The 20,016-nt window shown below is 36.9% G+C and overlaps 3 protein-coding genes across 4 annotated transcripts in view; all 3 read right to left on the minus strand.

Annotated features, from left to right (window-relative positions):
- Positions 1-1,061: 1,061 nt before the first annotated feature.
- On the minus strand, positions 1,062-9,877 carry fam219b (family with sequence similarity 219 member B). Its single transcript, XM_085153944.1, has 7 exons — positions 9,123-9,877; positions 7,109-7,217; positions 6,291-6,384; positions 6,082-6,159; positions 4,913-4,964; positions 3,364-3,514; positions 1,062-3,273 (listed from the first exon to the last, which is right to left on the minus strand). The coding sequence occupies exons 1-6, from the start codon at positions 9,195-9,197 to the stop codon at positions 3,365-3,367; spliced, it is 558 nt and encodes a 185-aa protein (XP_085010070.1). The 5' UTR covers positions 9,198-9,877; the 3' UTR covers positions 1,062-3,273; position 3,364.
- A 568-nt stretch (positions 9,878-10,445) lies between these two features.
- Positions 10,446-13,138, minus strand: cox5ab (cytochrome c oxidase subunit 5Ab). Its single transcript, XM_085154053.1, has 5 exons — positions 12,982-13,138; positions 11,285-11,401; positions 11,053-11,174; positions 10,786-10,908; positions 10,446-10,575 (listed from the first exon to the last, which is right to left on the minus strand). The coding sequence occupies exons 1-4, from the start codon at positions 13,052-13,054 to the stop codon at positions 10,795-10,797; spliced, it is 426 nt and encodes a 141-aa protein (XP_085010179.1). The 5' UTR covers positions 13,055-13,138; the 3' UTR covers positions 10,446-10,575; positions 10,786-10,794.
- Positions 13,139-16,266: 3,128 nt separating this feature from the next.
- Positions 16,267-20,016, minus strand: part of LOC146526098 (synaptosomal-associated protein 25-B) — a 37,797-nt gene continuing 34,047 nt past the window's right edge. For both annotated transcript variants that reach the window (XM_085153648.1, XM_085153724.1), the window contains exons 6-8: positions 18,239-18,358; positions 16,962-17,106; positions 16,267-16,397 (exon numbers count right to left, since the gene is read on the minus strand). In XM_085153648.1, the coding sequence (XP_085009774.1) occupies positions 16,329-16,397; positions 16,962-17,106; positions 18,239-18,358 (334 nt within the window). In that variant the 3' untranslated portion in view covers positions 16,267-16,328. The remainder of the gene's footprint in view (positions 16,398-16,961; positions 17,107-18,238; positions 18,359-20,016) is intronic.

Consider the following 20,016-nt stretch of genomic DNA (forward strand, 5'->3'; position numbering starts at 1 on the left):
TTATAGGTGAGCTTGTTAAGGAACAGTAAAGCATTTCTATCAGTGTTTATAAACGACATACTAAGAAGAAGTAATACTTTGACGATGAAATACATATTAACTAACATCTTGCAAATGCTTAATAATGTGTGGTTATTATAATGTGTTTCCATAAAACTTGCCAACAAAAATCAAATTGAAGTGAGAAAATGCAGCCTGGAAAGTAATGAAAACAAAAGTGCTGAATGAAAGTAAAAACTACAACAACTGCAGTAATCAGCCATGTCAGTGAAGACACAGATAGGTGCAGTCTGTAATACTGAATATCTCCTGACAGCAGTGGTTCTGAAACTGTGAGGGGTTGGGTGGGTCCCCACTGGTGGGGCACAGACAAGTTGGTGAAAAATATGAAGTGAAACTAATATAAATGAGGATGGGGAGGGCTGTTAGGGAAATAAAACAAATTAGGCTATTGATTCTGTTGTGCTGATTATTATTAAAGTAACATCTAAGGTGGATTATTTTGTTTTTTTAAATTACTGATTGATGAAAAATGTGATCAAAATGTGCGCGTCCTCTGAGATGTTCCAGGTGTCACTGACAGTTTCAGGTGTGTTTGCAGCTTTTTTTTTTACCTAAAAGAGATGGCAGCAAAACACAGAAGAACTCTGTGCTATTCTGGTGAATGTTCTGCTATGAAACGTAACATTCATGTAAATGTAAATGTAACTAAACACTAAAAGAAAGAGCAAAATGTATTCTGATAGAGCAACAATGGTTCAGTAGCATAAAATCTTTGAGGGACATGACAAAAGGTTGTTCTACAAATTCCACAAATCTTCTTTTGACTGAGAATCTGTGGGATGTCCAATCCATAAAGTTCCAGGACTCAAAAATTCCAGGATTTAAAGCTGCAAATGTTTACATGCCTGATATCACAGGAAACCTTGAGAAGTTTTAAAGAGTTCATAAGTTTTAATATCTTGAAATTCCACATAGTAGCAGGCAAGTGGTTACTACCCATTTACCAAAGAACAACTAATAATAGCTAATCAAAAATAAGACACATAAGCATAATCAACCGATTTTTATTTTTTAATGTAAACCAATTAACAATACAATTCAAATAAAAAGATTAGCATTTACCATCATAAAAAAAACAACCTGTTATTGCATTTTGCACGCAACAACACTATCTCATCACAGGGATGTACACCATACAGATTGTCCCAATAGTTGCATAGTACAGGTGAGTCAAGTGTACTTGCTACTGACCACTGGTGTTAAGTGCAAAATTGTATGTACATAAGAACGTGCAGAGCCAGGGCCGGCGTCAATACACTATAAATTCAGCTGGTCCATTTTAAAGCATTTAGTTCACACCTGTATCGAGTAACTCACACTTAAGTGTTATAGTAGAATCAGCTTTTATTCCTTAAACACCCACATTACAACCAAAGAGTGCTGGGAGGAGATGGTGTGCGTGACAAATACTAGTAAGGTAAGATTTTCAAATACCTTACAGTGCAAAGGTGTGAGGGGGGGAAAAGGAACTGATTCCAACTTTGTAAAGTACAAACCAAGGTTCCTACTTTGTCATTGCACAAAATGTCACTTTTCCAGTCCTCAATTTGTTATGTTGATCAAGTGGTATGCTATATCATTTATTCACACCACTGAGAGTTACCATCACAGCAAAGGAAGTAACAGAGTGGCCAGTATTTCAGTAAAATAGCAGCCACATGTCCTCCCTGCACTTGACTCGTTGTGCAGTTTCCTAATTTCTATTTCGTAAATGTTTCTATTTATGATCATACACCCACCCACCCATCCATCCAGCACTCACGCATGCACACACATACACACAAACAAATCTCCTGAGAAGTGATCACTACCACTTACTCTGACATTTAACATTTTTTCCTTTTACTACGGTTTCAAACAGTTAACAGTAAAATATTACCCAGGCTGTAGCATGTCAGTGAACACATACATTTTTAAAAGTGGAAAAAGGAAAAATTGTCTTCCAGTTTAATTTTTTCAGTACATAAGTGTGTCCATTATGTAGGAATCAGCAACACATAACACAGAAAATGAGGCCAACATATAGTATAAGCTTAATAAAATAACATAAGGCTGGACTAAAAGTTTGATTCTAATGGTGATCTGCTGTCATGTTATCGTGTCACAATAGTTAGTGTCTTCATCAAATAATGACAAATATATATATATAAATAAAATAAGTAACTCTTAGTTGAATCATAACCTGAATGAGGCTCTAAACCAAAATGCTACATATCCATCTTTGAACACAAAAGTCTTTAACATAAATCTATATTTGAATTTTTCTCAACCACACCATGTCACTTAATGCATATCAAATAAAAAAACTGAAATGCAAATGTCACATAATGACTTCTATGAAGTCCAAATGTAGTTAAATGTCATGTGTTCTTCTATCAAAGCACTTTATTCCATCTGCTCACAGCTGTGCCTTAAACAGCAGTGTGGCATTTGCCAACTAGAATACTAGTATGCTTCACTTTATCCTTACCCAATCGTGTCCAATGACCTTTTTTTGTTTTTGTTTTTGTTTTTAAGGAGAGGATGGCTTAGTCCTCCTCGGTTTGTCGCAGTTTTCTCAATTACAACTTGTAAAATGTAGTGACCTTTTATAGTGATTATTATGTGTGTTATTAATGAGTCCACTCAAAAACTATATATTTTTTCAGATTGTAAGCAGTTATTTTTGTTGAGACATGACTATTTATGTGGTGGCCTTTTCATTTAGGAATAAAACTCAAATGTAATTTTAAAGAAAAAAATAGTTAATACTTCAGTGATCTGGGAATGTCATTGATAAAACAAGGTGCAATTACTTCATGTAGCTGTTGGTTGATAACTGGCTAATGCAGATTCACCAAAGAGCTGAAACAGTAAGACTGTATAGCATATCTGTATGCATGTCATGCTTAGAGGGTTGCACAAGTAACTGCCCGATTACAAAAGACCGTAACCAGTTCACCCTTGGGTTAACAAGGGCATCATCCTAAATGTTGAATTAATCTGTTAGGAGCAGTAGTGTAGTTAGCATTTCACACAGTCCTGTTTTTTTTTAAGAAACAAAAGAAAAAAAGAATAAATAAAAAAATAGGTCAAGCTTTGGGGTCACAGTGGATAAGGCTTGTTCTCACGTCCACCTGCATTTTCAAAGGGGGTTGAGCAATCTCGGTGCACGCAGTCCTGCATGAAGAGGTGTTTGGCTTTAGAGCTGGAAGTCCTCTAGCAGTGGAGCTGCGTGACAAAGAAGGCGTCAGGCACCAGTCATTAAAGTAAGCTGAAGCAGGAGCCAAGACTTTGTTAGATTTGAGTCACTGCACTGACATCACTGTATGGGGCAGGACGGGCCCTCAGAGCAGCAGCACACAGAGGAGCCCATGGCTTTGGGTGGAATCAGGTCCAGGTCCTCGTCGTCAGGGATCTCATCCAGGCGATAGCCATCCTGAAGCAGCTGCTTGCTCAAATCAGGATGGATCTGGAGAGCAAAGACAGAATATAAGTGAGATGTGATGCAACCAGATTAGTGTAACCACTTAAAAATAATGTTACTTAATGAATGAATTAATTTTTACATGGAAAGTCTGCCCCCCTCAAAATTACATATTTAAAGGCAAGTCTATCAAGGGCTGCTGCACTCTGTGAGAGGCTGTGCTCATGAGGTAGAACAGTTCATTTATTAAACAGAAGGCATATGATTTGATTCCCTGGCTCTTGGTGTCCTCGTCCTTGGGCAAACTACTAAACCCCAAACTGCCCCAAATTGGTGTAAAAAGCACTTTAATTTTTAAGTAAGAGTACAAAAGTACTGGATGAGTACCAGTCCATTTAGCACATAGTTTTGTAAGCCAGCTTGGAAGTGTTGTTATGTTATTTTGTTAGGTTACTTTATTATATTTGTTTTGGAATGTAAATCTTTAAAAATCAATGCAGCCTTGATCAAACTTAAAACACTAATGTCAGAAACTTTTTGGTGACAATGTGGAAGTCATTCAGCTGTAATGTATCCATTATAGCTGACAACTTCTGAAGTCTTCTTTAGCAAACACTTCTGGGACATGTAAAAGGTTCCAAATTCATGATGGGGGTATCTACTTGCATCCTGCATGTTGGACAGTAAACTTGAAAGTGTCTAAAGCTTTTGTCACCAGAAAACCTTCAAAAAACCCACCAACCTCAAGAGGAAGGAACTGGAAGTGAAACATGCCAAGTTATTTCCAGATTTTATGACTCGGTCTCTGTATGTCTTGTTAGAATAGAACAAGACAGAGTTTGCCACAAGGTACAAACCAAGATAATAATCTTAAATCACGAGACTCAGTGCCTGGGAAAAACAAATAACAGAAGTAAAACTTATCCTTTATTCTCACATTTATTCACACATGTCGTTTCTGGCATGCGTACAAATTCAAACAAAAAAACAATTTGCTACCAGTTGTGAATGTCTGATGCATTTCTGGTGCAGCTGTAAATGAGCTGCTTGCTGAATAATCTTTGTTGGCATAATAATCATGTGCTTCAGCCAATACCTTTTTGATTAGCCTTATCTCGTGCTTTGTGGTAAGTCTCTCTTCTGTATTCATTGAGAGATTTGAATGCTAATCAACAAAAACAAATTCCCAAGTTTGCATGTAATTTGGTGGTGCAAAGGGTAGTGTCTCCTTTCAGTGGTGTGTGCTGACAAGTCAATCCAATGTGTTTGTGAAAAAAAGCCCCAAGGCAGGGAACTAAAATTAAAACAAAAATCAAAAAGCAAGATTTGATAAGAACATAAACTATAGTTCAGCATGCTGTGGCTAAAAGTCACCCAACCAGTTTGACACAGTGGTAACAGATTCGAAGAGAATCTAAAAAATGTCCTGTGGAAATAACTCACCTCAGCTGAAGAGTATCCAGAGGAATACTGCTCAAAATCAATCTCCTCATCACTGTTAAGACATGAAGGACAGATTCTTCATAACTTAGGAGGCAAATTTTAGAAAGAAAATTGAGAATCCAGTGAAGAAAATTAAGGTTAGACTGAATTACAGAAATGGGCCTGTTTTAATTTAACAGTTAGGAAAATACTTGTACAGACCAAGTTATTAAACGCTATTTATTATAGTAACTTTACTTATGCTGTTGCCTTTGGACTACATTTGTATATTCTGTGTTACAGTTTATATCAAATTCATTATCGATCGCACATCATGGGTGTACTTTATAATCTGGCTTCTTGGCCTTCATTAACCCAGAAGCACTGGTATACTTTCTATTACAAAACTATACTGGACAAATACCCACATCTTATTCTATGTAATCGCTTGTCTTTTACAAACAGCTGCTGTGATTTTACCTCTTCTAGATTCCTCCACTTTTAAGGACCCAAACACCAATCATAATGCACTATATGTCAATGTTTTGGGCTTGCTGGAAGAGTTCAAAACTCCTATAAATAAATATCAAACCTAACAGTGCAACTGTAATTTATGAAGTGTTCTGGTTCGTTTAATATTTGAAACGGTGTGCTTTCTCTTTGACGATTTGAAAAAGACTGACTTGTGATTACATACATATAAACATAAATCTGCACATACATAAATAAATTCAGTCATTTTGATGTGTAAAATTCTACTAAAAGCCTTTTGACTTTTCTTAACAGGTTTACATTTTAGATTGTAAAGTATAGGTTTACAGACACTAACCTGAATTGGTAAGATATGACATATGGTGGGTTAGACATCATGTGGTCATTTAACGTCTAAATGAGTTTAACATCTTGATTCATCTTACATTCTTTGGACAGAGTTAAAGTAGATATGGATTTTTATGTTGGAACATATTCTTTGTTGTACATGAATACAGCAGAAACATTTTAAATCATGGTTTTATGGTCAGAGAAACAGTAATTCTTACAGTTTTGTTTTTTTTTAAAAAAAGAATTGTTCTTTTTGATTTTTTTTTTTGAAAGACTGAAAAAAAACTCACAAATGATAACACCAGACCGTTAGTTGTTAGTGTACTACTGTTTTAGCCTAATAACATCAATACCAGGTTTGACCATACCTGTCTGAGTCAATTGCAACCAAAGTATCCTCAGCGTGCTGACTCAAAGCAGCATAGCCCTTGTTATATTTCACCATCCTAAAAAAAAAAAACAAAAAAAAAACCCAAAAGACAACCAGAAACAACATTAAAATAATAAATCACAGTTCATCTTCATTATGCTGACATCACAAAAAGCTGCTTCCTCTTTGATATTCTTTTCTTCTGACCTCTTGGCTCCCTGTCTAGGCTGGTGCGTCACTGGAGGCCCCGGTGAGAGAGCTTTCTTCTTCAGCGCTTTCCTCGCCATCTCCCTGTGTTTCTCTAGAGATAACAAAAGACATTTTTGTTAGGGCAGAACTGACCATAGAGGGAGTGGAGAATGAAAGTAAACACTGACAGTTTACACAGGCAGAAAAATGTAACCTATATAACCTATAACCCATTTTCATAACACCTCCGAATTTCATAGTGAGTCAGACTAAAAACACTCCTTTGCACTTTTAAAAATAAATTGAGATGTATGAACCATTGACTAGAAAGGTTTTGTATCCAATGAAATGTCTAACATCTATTTAGTTAATAAGTAACATGACTTTGTATATAAAGAACATCCCAGGGAGAGGCAGACTGGGAGTGGTTTACCACTCTGTGAAAAACATAAGATGAGAGTCTTATTGTATATTATACGTGGTATCATTACAAGATTTAGAAAATCCAAAAGAAACTCTGTGCAAGGGACAGGGCCCCAAAAAGACTAGGCTAAGATCTTCAGGCCCCTAGGCAGGACTGCATTAAAACAAACAAACAACAACAACAACAAAAAACAAGAGGAAGATATTTTGTGGCTAAGTTAAGCTGAGAGTGCCCAACAGTGTCATATGACTCAGGATTTGTTTTCCTGCTAGGTGCACATTCAACACTATTCATGCACATCAGCATAAATCGCCTCATAAAAACAACAATCACAGGAGGACTCGTGACCTACAGACAGTTATAAAATTGACGTGTTTATGCCACCAACTGTTTGAGGTGAGGAAATACTTACGTAGTTTGAGATGGATGGCTGGCGCTCTGGACATGATGTAAGGTCCTCTTTTTTCCACAGGCCTGATGCCGCCATCTATGCTCTTAGGTCTTGTGCCACTACTTGGCCCCTTAAGTTTCAAAAATTGAAAGCACAATCAGTATCTTACTTAATAAATTACTCAATCAACAGCTTCACTGTCAAAATACAATGTACTGTACAATGAAATGAAGTGACTGTCCTTTATATGGTGAAAATCACTGAAAAGATAAAATGGTTTACATGTTACAATAACAGGGTGGAACAAAAGGACAAAACAAGATATGCAGCACCGTGTAAAGTCTTGAAACACCACTCATTTTTTAAAGTATTTTGATTCCAAAAAGCTGTCTTCTAATCTTTTCACATGTCTTGAGCAACAGTTCTCTAAGCTTTTGAAGGTCTTTCAAAGTTTTTCAAAACCACTTCACACAGACTTATGAAACATTCAACCATGAAAAACACTTAACTTAAGAAATAAAATAGTGTTGCATCTACACATAAGAGAAACCATAAGAAAAACCAATTTCTTATCAGTAGCCTGTTACAAAAAACACATTTGTTCAAAAACTCCACTGACGTCACCAACAAGGTTTGCAAACTTGCACTCATTCCAGATTAAACCATAGTGTCCTTTGATGTTGTTTACCTTTTCGTTTGTATACCTACCTACAACCGAGGCATTGGAGACAGTCATTAAATGAGTATAGTAAGAGTAAAGGAAGTTCCTTACACAACAGAACCAGCTTTACAATCAGATTTGCACTGCAGTACACTTTTGCCTTACCACCACATATATCAAAAACAACTAGAATTGCTACAGACATAAGCACGGATGTACCATGGACTCCCCCTATAACCCATTGTACATAACCTTTCGCCGGGGAAGTGGAAATTAAAGCTTTGGTCTCCTTCAAAGGGATAACACGTAGCCACTGGTACTGATACATGGATGACAACTGGGTCAAAAAACAAGTAGAAGCCTATACCAAACAAATCAACAGTGGATAAAAACAAGGTTCACCAGGGAGGATACGAAGGATAATAGGTTACTGTCCCTGGTCTGTGCTGTGATCATTAAGGAGGATAGAAGCCTAAACCTTTAAGTTTACTGGAAACACACACTTTCCAGTACCTACTCTGTGACTCCCACCAGCCACTGGAACACAAACTTGGGATAGTCAGCACCCTATAGCACCGACAGAAAGAAAAGTAATATAGGCGTGTAAAGAAAGCTCTTAAAACATGCGGTTATCCCAGTTGGACTTTTGTCAAATCAGCAAAGATGCATATGAATGAATGCCAGACACCAACCAGGAAGAAAGAGAATCAAAACTGTAACAGCACTGTTGTCTTTTATGTAGCAGGTTTGTCACAGAAACTCAGGAGGATTTTCTCCCAACATGGCTTCCCAGTGTATTTCAGACCAAGCAACAGCCTTATTTTCATGCATACTTGCACAAGTTTCAAAAAAATCACTGCAACTATTTCCCATTTTTGAAGAAAAATATACAGAAATGAGAAGCTACCCAAGACAATTGCACAGTACTGTACATCAGTCAAATATTATTGTAATTAGTCATCTTTTTAGAAAAATTTCCTAGTGATATTATTTACAAAACAGAAATAGAAAACGAATTCAGAAACAATTAGTTAATATGTTTAATATTGCAACGAATCTCGTTTGGATTCATTTTTGATTTAGCTCCAGCTCCTCCCCAGGGCTGGCTATTACATTGCAGCAGCCAAAGAAAATCAGAGAAATTAAAATCTATAGTTTTAGTCCTTTCGATTTGCAAAAACAGCTATACTTCTGATAATTTTTAATTTCACTCACTCTCCATTAATTTCTCCCACACTTATTAAGGTCTACCAACGAAGTCTCGTTCATCCTTATAATGATTTTGAAATGATTTCCCAGTTAGCGAAATGTCAAAAATCAAAAGCTAAGCTAGTTAGCTATCCTCCCCCGTTAGCTAGGTTTAGCTGACATTACCGACAAACCCTGCGAATCCTGCTGTGCCTCCAGCAGGGAGTCCTTCTCCGGCTCCTCCAAAATGTCGTTCATCATCTTGGCTTTAGTTGTCACAGTTTACGCCGCAACACATCCATGTTGACAGCTGCCCCATCGGGAAGGGACTTTTAGTCCATAAGCAAACAGGAACTTCTGTTAGCTAGCTGTGCTCTCGCGGGACAGGTTTCATACTACTTCCGGGAAACAAACATTTCAAAATAAAACCCTGCTCTACTCGAGAATGTTTCCTAAATGGTTTATAAAATCGTGAAGTACGACAAAGCAGCCCGGCCCAGCTTATTAAGAAAATTGCGGATAAATATTACAGGGGCCTTAAATGTGTCACTAAACTGTCATAATACTAGACTGTCATATTTGCCAATTAATGTTCACGGTCCACGTGGAACTAAACGAAAACTTTTCCAAGCAGTTTCAAGTAATGACTTGGTTTCAAGTCACAGTAATACAATAAATATATTAAGCAATATTTTAAGCAAAAATGAATAAAATACACGTATCAATTTAAATATCTTATTTACGCAAATATATAGTTACAACCAGGATGATTTCTAGCCTCTCATCGCCACCTGATGGGCAAAAATAAGAGCCCATAGAGAGAAAACGGTTGTGACCAAGTGAAAAATAAAAAGTCTACATTTGTATTACATATACATCTAAATATCTGGATAGAAATATTTTATTATTAAAAATAACTTTTAAGTTTTAACATAGCATATCTAAACTACGTTTCTTTAGAAAGCAAGAGGAGCAAAAGGAAACACTTAAAATTATATAACTTGGGAATTACTTTAAAAATTACATTTTCATTAGGGTTTCATCTTTGTATATAAAAATATGAAAATGAGAAACAGTTCAAAATACAAATTAATTGCTCTCTTTGAGATGTAATTACTAGCCCAGCTCTGCATAGTCTACAGTCAGGATCTGCAGCTATCAGGGAGTCTTCTGATTCACTACGATGGATTTTGCTCACACACTTCTTTTGCTCCTTTGATCGTCTTCAGCCTCCTGTTTGCTTGCGACCCTGGAGGCTTTGGAGTGGGTTTTTTTTTTTTTTTAATTTATAGGCAATAAACATGGGTACTGTAAGGACTGACTAAAATCTAAAACACGATGAATTCATCAAATTCATCGTGACCATCCGTTTAAAAAAAAAAATGCTACAGTTCTTATCCTTTTAAATAAAGTTCAGCTGGTTATTATTTATTCTTCACATCAGATATTTACAAAGGTGTAATTAAGTACATCAAAGGATGTATTAGTCATAGACAAAGAACAAGCACACATCATCAATTTCTGATTTATTTATAAGGTCCATTATTTTGTACACCACAGGACAGCTAGGATTTAAACAATATGGGCAATTCAGCATGGAGAGAATCGGGAAAGCTCATCTCTTTATACATCTAATAACCTGAGGAAAGAGAAACAAAACAAGTTTGCAATTGAAAGTACGGAACGGGCCACATAATCTGCAATAATATTGTGCAATAAAGTAGACCAGTATGCAAATGCACAGTTTGAGGTAGTACTGGGCAGCATCAGTTACTAATGCCTGAAGCAATTCTTTTTAAAATCCACACTGCCCATCCAGGTAGCATGCTGCAGTATGGTGCAGTCTCACCTTGATAATCTACAACTTGTCAATTCCCAGCTCTTCTGGTGTTGAAATGCCGAGTTCTGTGAGGGTGGGCTTTAGCTCTTGGATCAGGTAGGGATAGATGTCTTTATGGGGGCCTGCTTTGTCCTAAGATAAAGATTAAAATGTGATCAGCTGTAAGGCACAAAAAAATCCTAACAAGGTGTACATCCAATTGTAATCTCAAAGAGTACAATTTATGTGACTTCATTTCCTCTAATGGTATATTTTATTGAAGTGAGTCTTACACACCTTGACAGCTTCGAGGATGCGAATGGCACTGGCCAGGTCGTTCAGCCTCCGACAAGCTCTTAATGCCGAATCCAAGATCTTGGGTTCAGGTACCAAATCATATCCAATTAGGGTGTTCATTCCTGTGTGTGTGTTTAGTTTACAGAAGTAGCAATGTAATTTTAAAGTTATGATTTTTAGAATAACCCTCATTTGAACTATAACAATGCAAAAATAATCCACTCAAAGTCACCTTTCCTGAGTTCCCAAGCATCTAAGTCAGGCTTGCTGAAGTAAGTGACCCAACGGGAATCAAACTCCTCATCTGTCTCCACCTTTCCATGGGAGTAGCACCTGGAGGCCAAGGGAGCTTGAAAAAAGGATTCAATAAATAAGTTTCAAAGACATACTTGTATTACATACATACATACATACATACATAATACAGTTTAAAATTGAACTAATTTGGACTTAAAAAAAAAAACATACATTTATTTCTTTTGTTACCCGAGACAAAGAAAGTTCTAAAGCATTGTATTGTACTTGAAGTAAATAAAACATTCCAGGTCCTTAATCAAACATACACACAGTGACATTTTAAACTTTTGGAACACACTGTAAAATGACCTCATTTAATGATCTACCACAAGTTAAAAACAATGTCTGCATCTACAAATGAACAGGAAGTGCATCTTGGTGCTGAACCATAGTAATAAACATTTACGTTTTTAAATAGATATCACAAGTATTTTTAACAACCAATATATTTTAAAACAATATGTTCATTTTGCTGTTAAACTGATTTTTTTTTCCCACAGTACTCAAAGCACCACTGCTCTTCGCATCGCCTTATCATTAACAGTGCTGCTTCTTATCACTTTTCACTCTGGCTGAATGCAACCTCAGAGGCTTTTGAACAAGGGCACATTGTCAAAACCTTCTAATTCATTTTCATTTCTACTCTGGTATGAAATTGCATTTTAGAACTCAAAGTACTGTACCAAAGTTATAAATTCAAGCGGCATTACAGAAAGAGTGAAAACACGCACAACAGTAGTCGTTACACATTTTGAGGGAGTAAAGTAAAATAGGGTCATGCAATTTATTGCTACATCGCCTAGATCCGAGTAGCTGGTGTTTGCGTGTACATTTGAAGACGTAAACGAGTTTGGTTTCAGTTTCTTTATTTCCAGTGTAGGAAGCCAGCAAACTAAGCATTTGTCGTAGAGAGGAGGTCACTGAACAAACTGTTATGCATTATGGATAATCCAGATGACCCTCTGCACCGCTTACTGGACAAGCAGCGGAGCACCTTCTTAAACTAACTGAAGGACAGATACTGAAAACCACTTCTACCAAATACTGTAATGCCCCCATTTATTTAGTCCAACAATCCTGAATAATGAGTAACCTTTTACATAGCACTCATTAATGTTCTAAACCCGTCTGCCATATACCGTCAACTAACATTAGATGACCTGCACAGGTGAGCTCAGGTCGGTTATTTCAGGAGAACAGCAGCATTAAAAAGGCCAAAAATACATGCTCATGGTGTTAATTTTAGATCAAACTCTGTAGCATTGTGATCTGCATTCAATTTTGACCATAGTCCAACGTGTTGATATGAGCTGCGTGCAAACTGCGGTCGCTGACTCTCTCAAACAAACCGAGGAGGGTCATGGCAAGGTCGTGACTTTTACGCTTTAATTCACTTCGCGCCTCAATATTTAAATCACACAACGAAAGGTGAAAACACCAGATTATTTTAATTTCAGACCCTTAAATAAAGCAGGTCACAACTTTAATTCAATGTCACCCCATGTTAGCTTCTAGCTACATACAAGAACACAGGGTTAGCTAAGCTAGCTGGGTAGCTATACGAGCCCATTTTACTTAATTTATCACACAGTTTGTTTAATTTCACGTAAGGTGCAAAGCAGACGGTCCTACCTGAGTAGCAGGGTCGTGACCGAGTCAGACTCCGCGCTCCTGAAGCTGACAGTCGGAAAACGGCCCGGAACATGTTACCGCACTGGATACCAACCGTCCTGTACGTGCTAGAAAGGGGTACTCTGGACCTACGGAAGGACACGACGAGGGCGCCATGGTCACGTGACTGAACGAAGACAGCCGAATGACTCCTCCAGGCCGTTGACTTGAGCGATTTTTTAAATTTTGTTTTTTGTTGTTGTTGTTTTTTTGTTTGGGGTTTTTTGCTACTATAAAGTAAAATATAAATATATTGATTTAACAATAAAATTTCTAAAAAGATTTTTTTTCTTCTTGCTCATCTATATTTTTTTCACTTTAGTTTCCATTTTATTTTTAGTTTCGTTTTCCAATCATGGGAAATTAGTATTATGCCCATATATACGGAACCAGTCATATATACGGAAATAAAAGTTATTACAGTTTTATATTTTCGAATTAGATTATGTTTTTATTTATTTTGCGTTGAATTTTTGCTTTCACTTATCTTCTTTTGGCTGCTTCCTTTAGGGGTCGCCATAGCTGAGTATCGATGCTCACAATATCCCGATCATCCTCCTCTGTCAGCCCAACCCTCTGCATGTACTCCTTCACTAAATACATGAATCTTCTCCGTGGTCTTCCTCCTTTCCTCCTGTCTGGCAGTTCCATCTTCGAAATCATTTGTCCGTCCCATAATTACATCAATTAAGCAGAAGATTGGCTAGCAAACTAGTTTGGCTTCATAAGCTAAATTAGTTTAAAAGTTATATATATTAGACTACTAAACTAATTTAATAGTGTAGTAGACTAGTAAATTACTAAACTAAAATTCATATTTCAAGTTGGTACAGTGTAACACCACCGGTAATGGCCTATAACACCAGCAGAGGGAGCTGTTGGTTTTAAAATATATTCTTTAGCCCTCTGGTTGTAACAGCACGAGTAATTTTTTAGTGTGGCAGCAGGTGCAGCCCAAGTCAAAGAAGTGGAAGATGTCAATGCAAAACACAAATGATCAAATACTTTAGTTTTTAAATACTGATTTATGTGGGGGTTGTCTGTAGTCACATGACAGGCCTTTGCTGTGGATGTAACTAAGGTACAGTGGATTACTCTGTCATGTGTTGATTCAAGTTTGTGTGTGTGTGTGTGTGTGTGTGCGTGTGTGTGTGTTCTTAGTGACGCGGTGAACTGTAATCCCCCCTAAGCCCAGAGCACCACAGTAGATGTCCATTAGTGTAATGTGTTGCTGCACATCTTTCCTTCTCTGTATCTGCCTGTCTCTTTCTATCATTCTCTATCCGAGTCAGGCCTGTTGTCTTTTTTTCTCTGTAAATATCCATGTTGACATTGTATGTTTAGGCATTTAGCCTCAAGTTCAGAATTCCTTTAAACATGTAATTAGATAAGCTCCCTGACCTCTAACCTCACCATGGAACAGGAGCAGAAAAAACATATTTTCTTAAATTGGATTTACACAGAACATTCATGTTCCCATATGAGCTTGAAATGATATTAGACTCTATACGAGTCTTTACAATTTAAGTTACTGTTCTTATGTAAAGTCATCTGGAATAAGAATAGAAATTCAAAAATTCACTATAAAGTGAAAAATGAGATGATACAGATATCATGAAACCTCAAAATGTTTCCAAGAAGCCAAAACTTCTGAGTTCATTTATTCTCTTGAGCCTATCTCTTGAGCCTACCCCAGCTCATACGGCAAGGGGTGGAGTACACTGTTCAACTGTTCCAGATAAAATCCATACATGTTAATTACACTGTGGCTCTGATTCCTTGCATAACAATTATTGTACTTTATTCTGAAGAAAGACATAAAAAATACAGAATCTGAAAATGCTACTACAATTGTGAACCAACTCACACACTCAGATTACGTGTTAACTTGTGTGTAGTGTAACACTGCAGACATTTAACGCCATTACTCAAACTGTTTTCTCACCACCTCCACTCTGTCCAGCATTGTTCCAAAAAAGGAAGAAATATAGATAGTTTTATTGGCATTTTCCAAGGTTTTATTTTACAGTGATGGTCACAGTTTGGAAAGGTAAAGAGACATGAAACAAAGAGTGGCACCATTGCAGATAAATACGGGTCCCTCCTCTGTGTGGCCAACATAGTAGCATGCGGTTTCCATGTTAGGGTATATTTGCTTGTTTAACTGAATTAATTTGTGTTTTCTAGCAGCAGATGGACATGCATAATACGTTTAATGCACTACTTTATATTGCTAGGGTTGGATCATGAATAAATTGTAGCATGGTACGTGAATAAGTTGTTGGATTAATTGCTTGACCTCTGACCTCCATCAAAGCCTCACATCCTTGTACATTCACTGTGATTAATGCTAATATTTGTCTGATTATCAATGATGCTATTCAGACTATAAGCAACTGCAGTTGTTCACCTACACACCAAACGGTGGCTTTTATAGATTTCAATGCATTAAACAAACATTTTGCTTTTGTTTTTAAATGGTCAGATTTTGCTCCCTGAGGAAAAATATTTGTTCTATACAGTTTAAATGGCATTATATTCTTTTAAGACTGCTCTGTTAATTGAGTTGATAAAATACCAGCGTATAGTCTTGACCAGAAAGCCACATCTTCATCCAAATGGCCCAGACACTTGGTCAACTATGGCCATTAAATGTATTTAAACAGTAGCCTTGGTAATAAACAGTAAAGGCTGCATGTTCATTTGGTAACTTCAAATCACTGTGGCCTTATTGGTACTGTAGCATCACAACATCTTAACTGTTGAATACACTGTGTTACAACACCAGAATACTGATATGAGTGAAGGACATTTTGAAACGGGGGGTACATACAGCTTATCTTACACATATACTTTTTTAAAAAAAAGAAAGAATGATGAAGAAAACAGGACACGTGATCTAAATCACCGAAACCATTAAAGAAACACTATGTACAGCATGGAAAGAGTTTGACTGGTGGTTGTGTAACTATTTTTTTAAACAAAATTAGATGAGCAACATCACAGAACAACACTGACAACAAGGACTGGAAGTGATGCAGGAGTTGGAGGGGCGAGCAGAGCAACGTGTGATATGTGCATGTGTGCAAAACTCTATCAGTATCACAATAAAAGCATAATTTTGCAGTGCCTGCTACTAAGCAAAGGAAGAGGGCGCCAGGTGTCGATGTTAAGGGCAGTGATAGGTTTGGTTGAGGGTTTCTTTTTTTGTTTGTTTGTTTTGTTGTCGGTTTTTTTTTTTTGGGGGGGGGGGGGGGGGGGTTAGGGTGACAAGGATTAAATAGGGTGAAAGCACTTTTCGCTGTAGTTTAGCCACTGCCCAACATCTTTGTGGCACGCTGGTTGGCCTCATCAATCCTGGTCTTGTTGGAATCAGCCTGAAAGAAAGAAGCACCAACTGTTATAGAGCTCAGGTAGGAAAATGTGGTCAAACCAGTGCTAAAAGGTGGAGAGGGGCAAATTAAATGAAGATACTGAATGGATGGATAAAGTATGCAATGGCACGTGAATCAGGAATTCCCCATTAGTGTGAGAAATATGATCAAAGTCAGCACAACTGGTTTATATCTGCTGTTATATACCCTGATGCCAAGCCTGTAATCCATTAGCTAACTTCTGTTTTTTCTATACAGTTATATTTTGCACATATTTTTGTGTTTTATTTACATTACATAAAATTCCAGCATTGGAACAGTACAACTACACCTTCTGATTTTAATTCCTTCCTTTTTTTTTATGTTTTGAGAAATTATAACCTAATGCGTCAGTCTAGATATATTTTAAAGCGTCATTTTTGAAGCTGACTTATTTCCATCAATAACTTCAATTTAGAACAGTGAAGTATCAGTTTCATCCATGTCAAGCTATAAAACACCATCTCATATCGAATAAACTGAATACTGTTCATGGTAGTGGGATAAAAAGCTCTGACTGTACACTACCTTGTCCATGATCCTGTCAATCTGGCGGTTCTGCGTGTCAATCTCCTGACCCATGTCCAGGGCCATGTGACGCAGGTTGCCAATGATGCCGCCCACCTGCTCCAGGTTCTCATCCATCTCATTCTCCCGAGCATCATTTGTTACCCTGAAAAATTCACAAGGTTGAAAGGAGAGTGCTTATTGGCTTAAGATCAATGGGAGCTGTTGTTGGATTGTGCTGGAGAGCATTTTAATGGAGTTAAATTGCTTCCTAAAAACACATAATATTAATTTTAAAAAGTCCTTATCCAATCCTTATTCCTTACTAAAAGGTCTTATTCATGCAGCCCATCAGTTTATCCATTGTCTGTGAGTCATTGTAACTCATTTGCCTCTACAGGAGGGTTTCTTTAAGTCTGGTGTGTTCTGTTTGACTGCTGGTTTAAATAGAAGGCGGTCAGGTTTCTACCTGTGAGGAATTTCCGCTCTCACTGAAATCATATAGACAGAAAAGTAGAAAAGCCTGCCCTTCTGGCACAAAGGAAACACCTGTACATGTTCTAACTTAAAATATTAGCATTATTGGTGACCATTTTCTACTGTGAAGTATGTGCACAACAGAAAATAGGTTAACACATAACACATCTACTTTAAGAAGGAAACACTAACTACTACAGTGTTTTTGTCTCTAGTGAGAATGAAAGGTTAGAAACATCACGTTTAAAAGTACAAATGTTCACCTGTTATGTTCAATTACATAACTAGGTATTACTGAGTGACTTTCAACATGAGGGCCGAGATCCCTCTGGTAAGCCAAAGATAAGTTTCAGGTATTTAAGCTGCGATACATAAATAAAAAATAAGTTTTTGCTTTAAATGGTTAAACGCTGATATAGGTTCAAAATGTTGTCATGAGAACTATTATTGTGTTTATATAAATATCGAATTAATGCATAATTAAAGAGATATTGCTGCAGACTGAAATGTCTCCACAGTTCGTCAGTATTTACATCTTTAAACATTAAACTGATATACAATTTGATCTGTTCCTGAGGTGAAACTCAGTTGAGAGATTACCAGTCACATTGTGCATAAGGAAAGAAAACAGTTACTTTAAGAGTCACATGAACAGTCGGCTCCAGGATATGCTTCCAGTCGTTATATAATTACATACATAAACACTACCACATATCTCATTTTGCACAACAACCAAACCTGAGCATTTATGCACAGAGTCAGACACAAACAAGCAAGCTTGGGGCGCACACAAACCAACACCTACACACATGAATGGTTACCTGCGGATGAAGCCCCCACTGATGGCCATCTGTTCGCGTTCGTCCACCACTCGTGCCCCCGGCTGGCTGTTCACCACTCCATCCTGGTTCCCTCCCCAGGCCTGGCCCCCGCCCTTAATCCTACCACACATACAGTTCAGTCAGAGTCAGTGTAGCTTTTTATTCTGTATGTGTATGTTTATGTGTGTGCATGTATATGCATGTTTGTTAATGACTGAATGGTTGTGTATGTGTGTATTTGTGGGCTGGTTTGTGTATCTGAGTAAACATGTAAGGCAGCCAGTGAGTGTGAATGTGAGTAAGCAGCTTTACCCATGTGGATTTATTTCTTGCTATTTACTATCAAAACATATATATATGAATATATGTTTAGAAGACACTGCAGATGGTTTTAAGACAATTAGCTACCTAAAAGCAACATGCCAGCCACGTATGATAAGGTTACATACATGCATTTGCAGTCTGTTAGCAAATAATTGATCTAACATGCAGATCAATTGAATCCAACACAGTAAGCTTCAATGTGGCTTATGCAAGAAAGGAATTAAAAGTTTAAAAACAAAACTTCTCCCACAAGCACATACAGAAAAGCACAAACACTGAACACAACAAGCAGTCTCCAGACAGAAGACACACAAACACAGAGATGTAAACATGCAGTGAGGAGACATGCAAGGCAGAAACATGATATTTGACATGAAAAAGGGGAAATGTAAAAAAGGCAAAGGATCCGATACATGCTCTAAAAGAAAGCCGTTAGATCCAATGTGATTTTTTTTTTTTTTAAAAAAGCATATTAATTTAAAAAAAAATCCATAAACATACAATGTAATCATTTTGCATTGCTAAAACCAGCCCTTCATTTCATCTGGATGGATAGATCAGTAGGAGGATTCACTGCATACAGTCAAATAAGCAAATGTAATTCTTAACATTTGTTTTATAATGCTTGGGATATCTGGTAGGTGAAGATTTCCACTTAGGAAAAAGCTATAAACAATACTTAGGTAACTTAAAAAAAAATATTTTGTTTGGTTTTCAGCCAATTACAGCCCATTTGAGGCAACACAAATTCACCCACCAGGTATTCTAGACATGCTAGAATTCTTTTTCTCATGCTATTTGACCCAGGGTTGCCATACAAACAGTCTCAATCAAATGAAACATATGACGTAACCACAGGATTACATAACTACTGGTTTACAAAAGGGAGGACCAAAGAGCCATAGAATAGACAAGCTCTGAACCCAAAAACCAAATCTTCTGGAAGCAGAATAAAGACGGATTTTAAATACACCCAAATATTAAATATTCTCCAAATGGGAAAAACAGACTTTACTCATACATAATGACTAATGTGTTGAAGTAAAGGATAGTGCTAATGTCAATGTCACTGTGTTGGACAACAATTATCTGTTATTCAAATGTAATGTCATTTCCAGATTAGATCTAAAAATTGTTGCTTTACACACTAAAGGCAAACAAAAATACTAAAAAAAAAAATACCAGTTAAGTAATACAGGAATAAAATCAGATATAACACAAAAATAATTTGTTTGGTTCTGCGTAATCCTTTCCTCAAAAACAAAAGAGCAAGTTTTACCCAACTCCCCATATTCATGGTTTGTACCTTTGTACATATAATGTGCATATTGTTAATCATTAAGACTTCACTTTATTCACTCCCAGGCAAATGTCGGAGAAACACTTTGGGTGTAAACCAAATGAAAATAAAAATACAATTTACTTATATATACTTTTGGTTTGTAAGCCACTTG

This window comes from Neolamprologus multifasciatus, chromosome 1 (assembly GCF_963576455.1).
Source record: "Neolamprologus multifasciatus chromosome 1, fNeoMul1.2, whole genome shotgun sequence".
NCBI lineage: Eukaryota > Metazoa > Chordata > Actinopteri > Cichliformes > Cichlidae > Neolamprologus > Neolamprologus multifasciatus.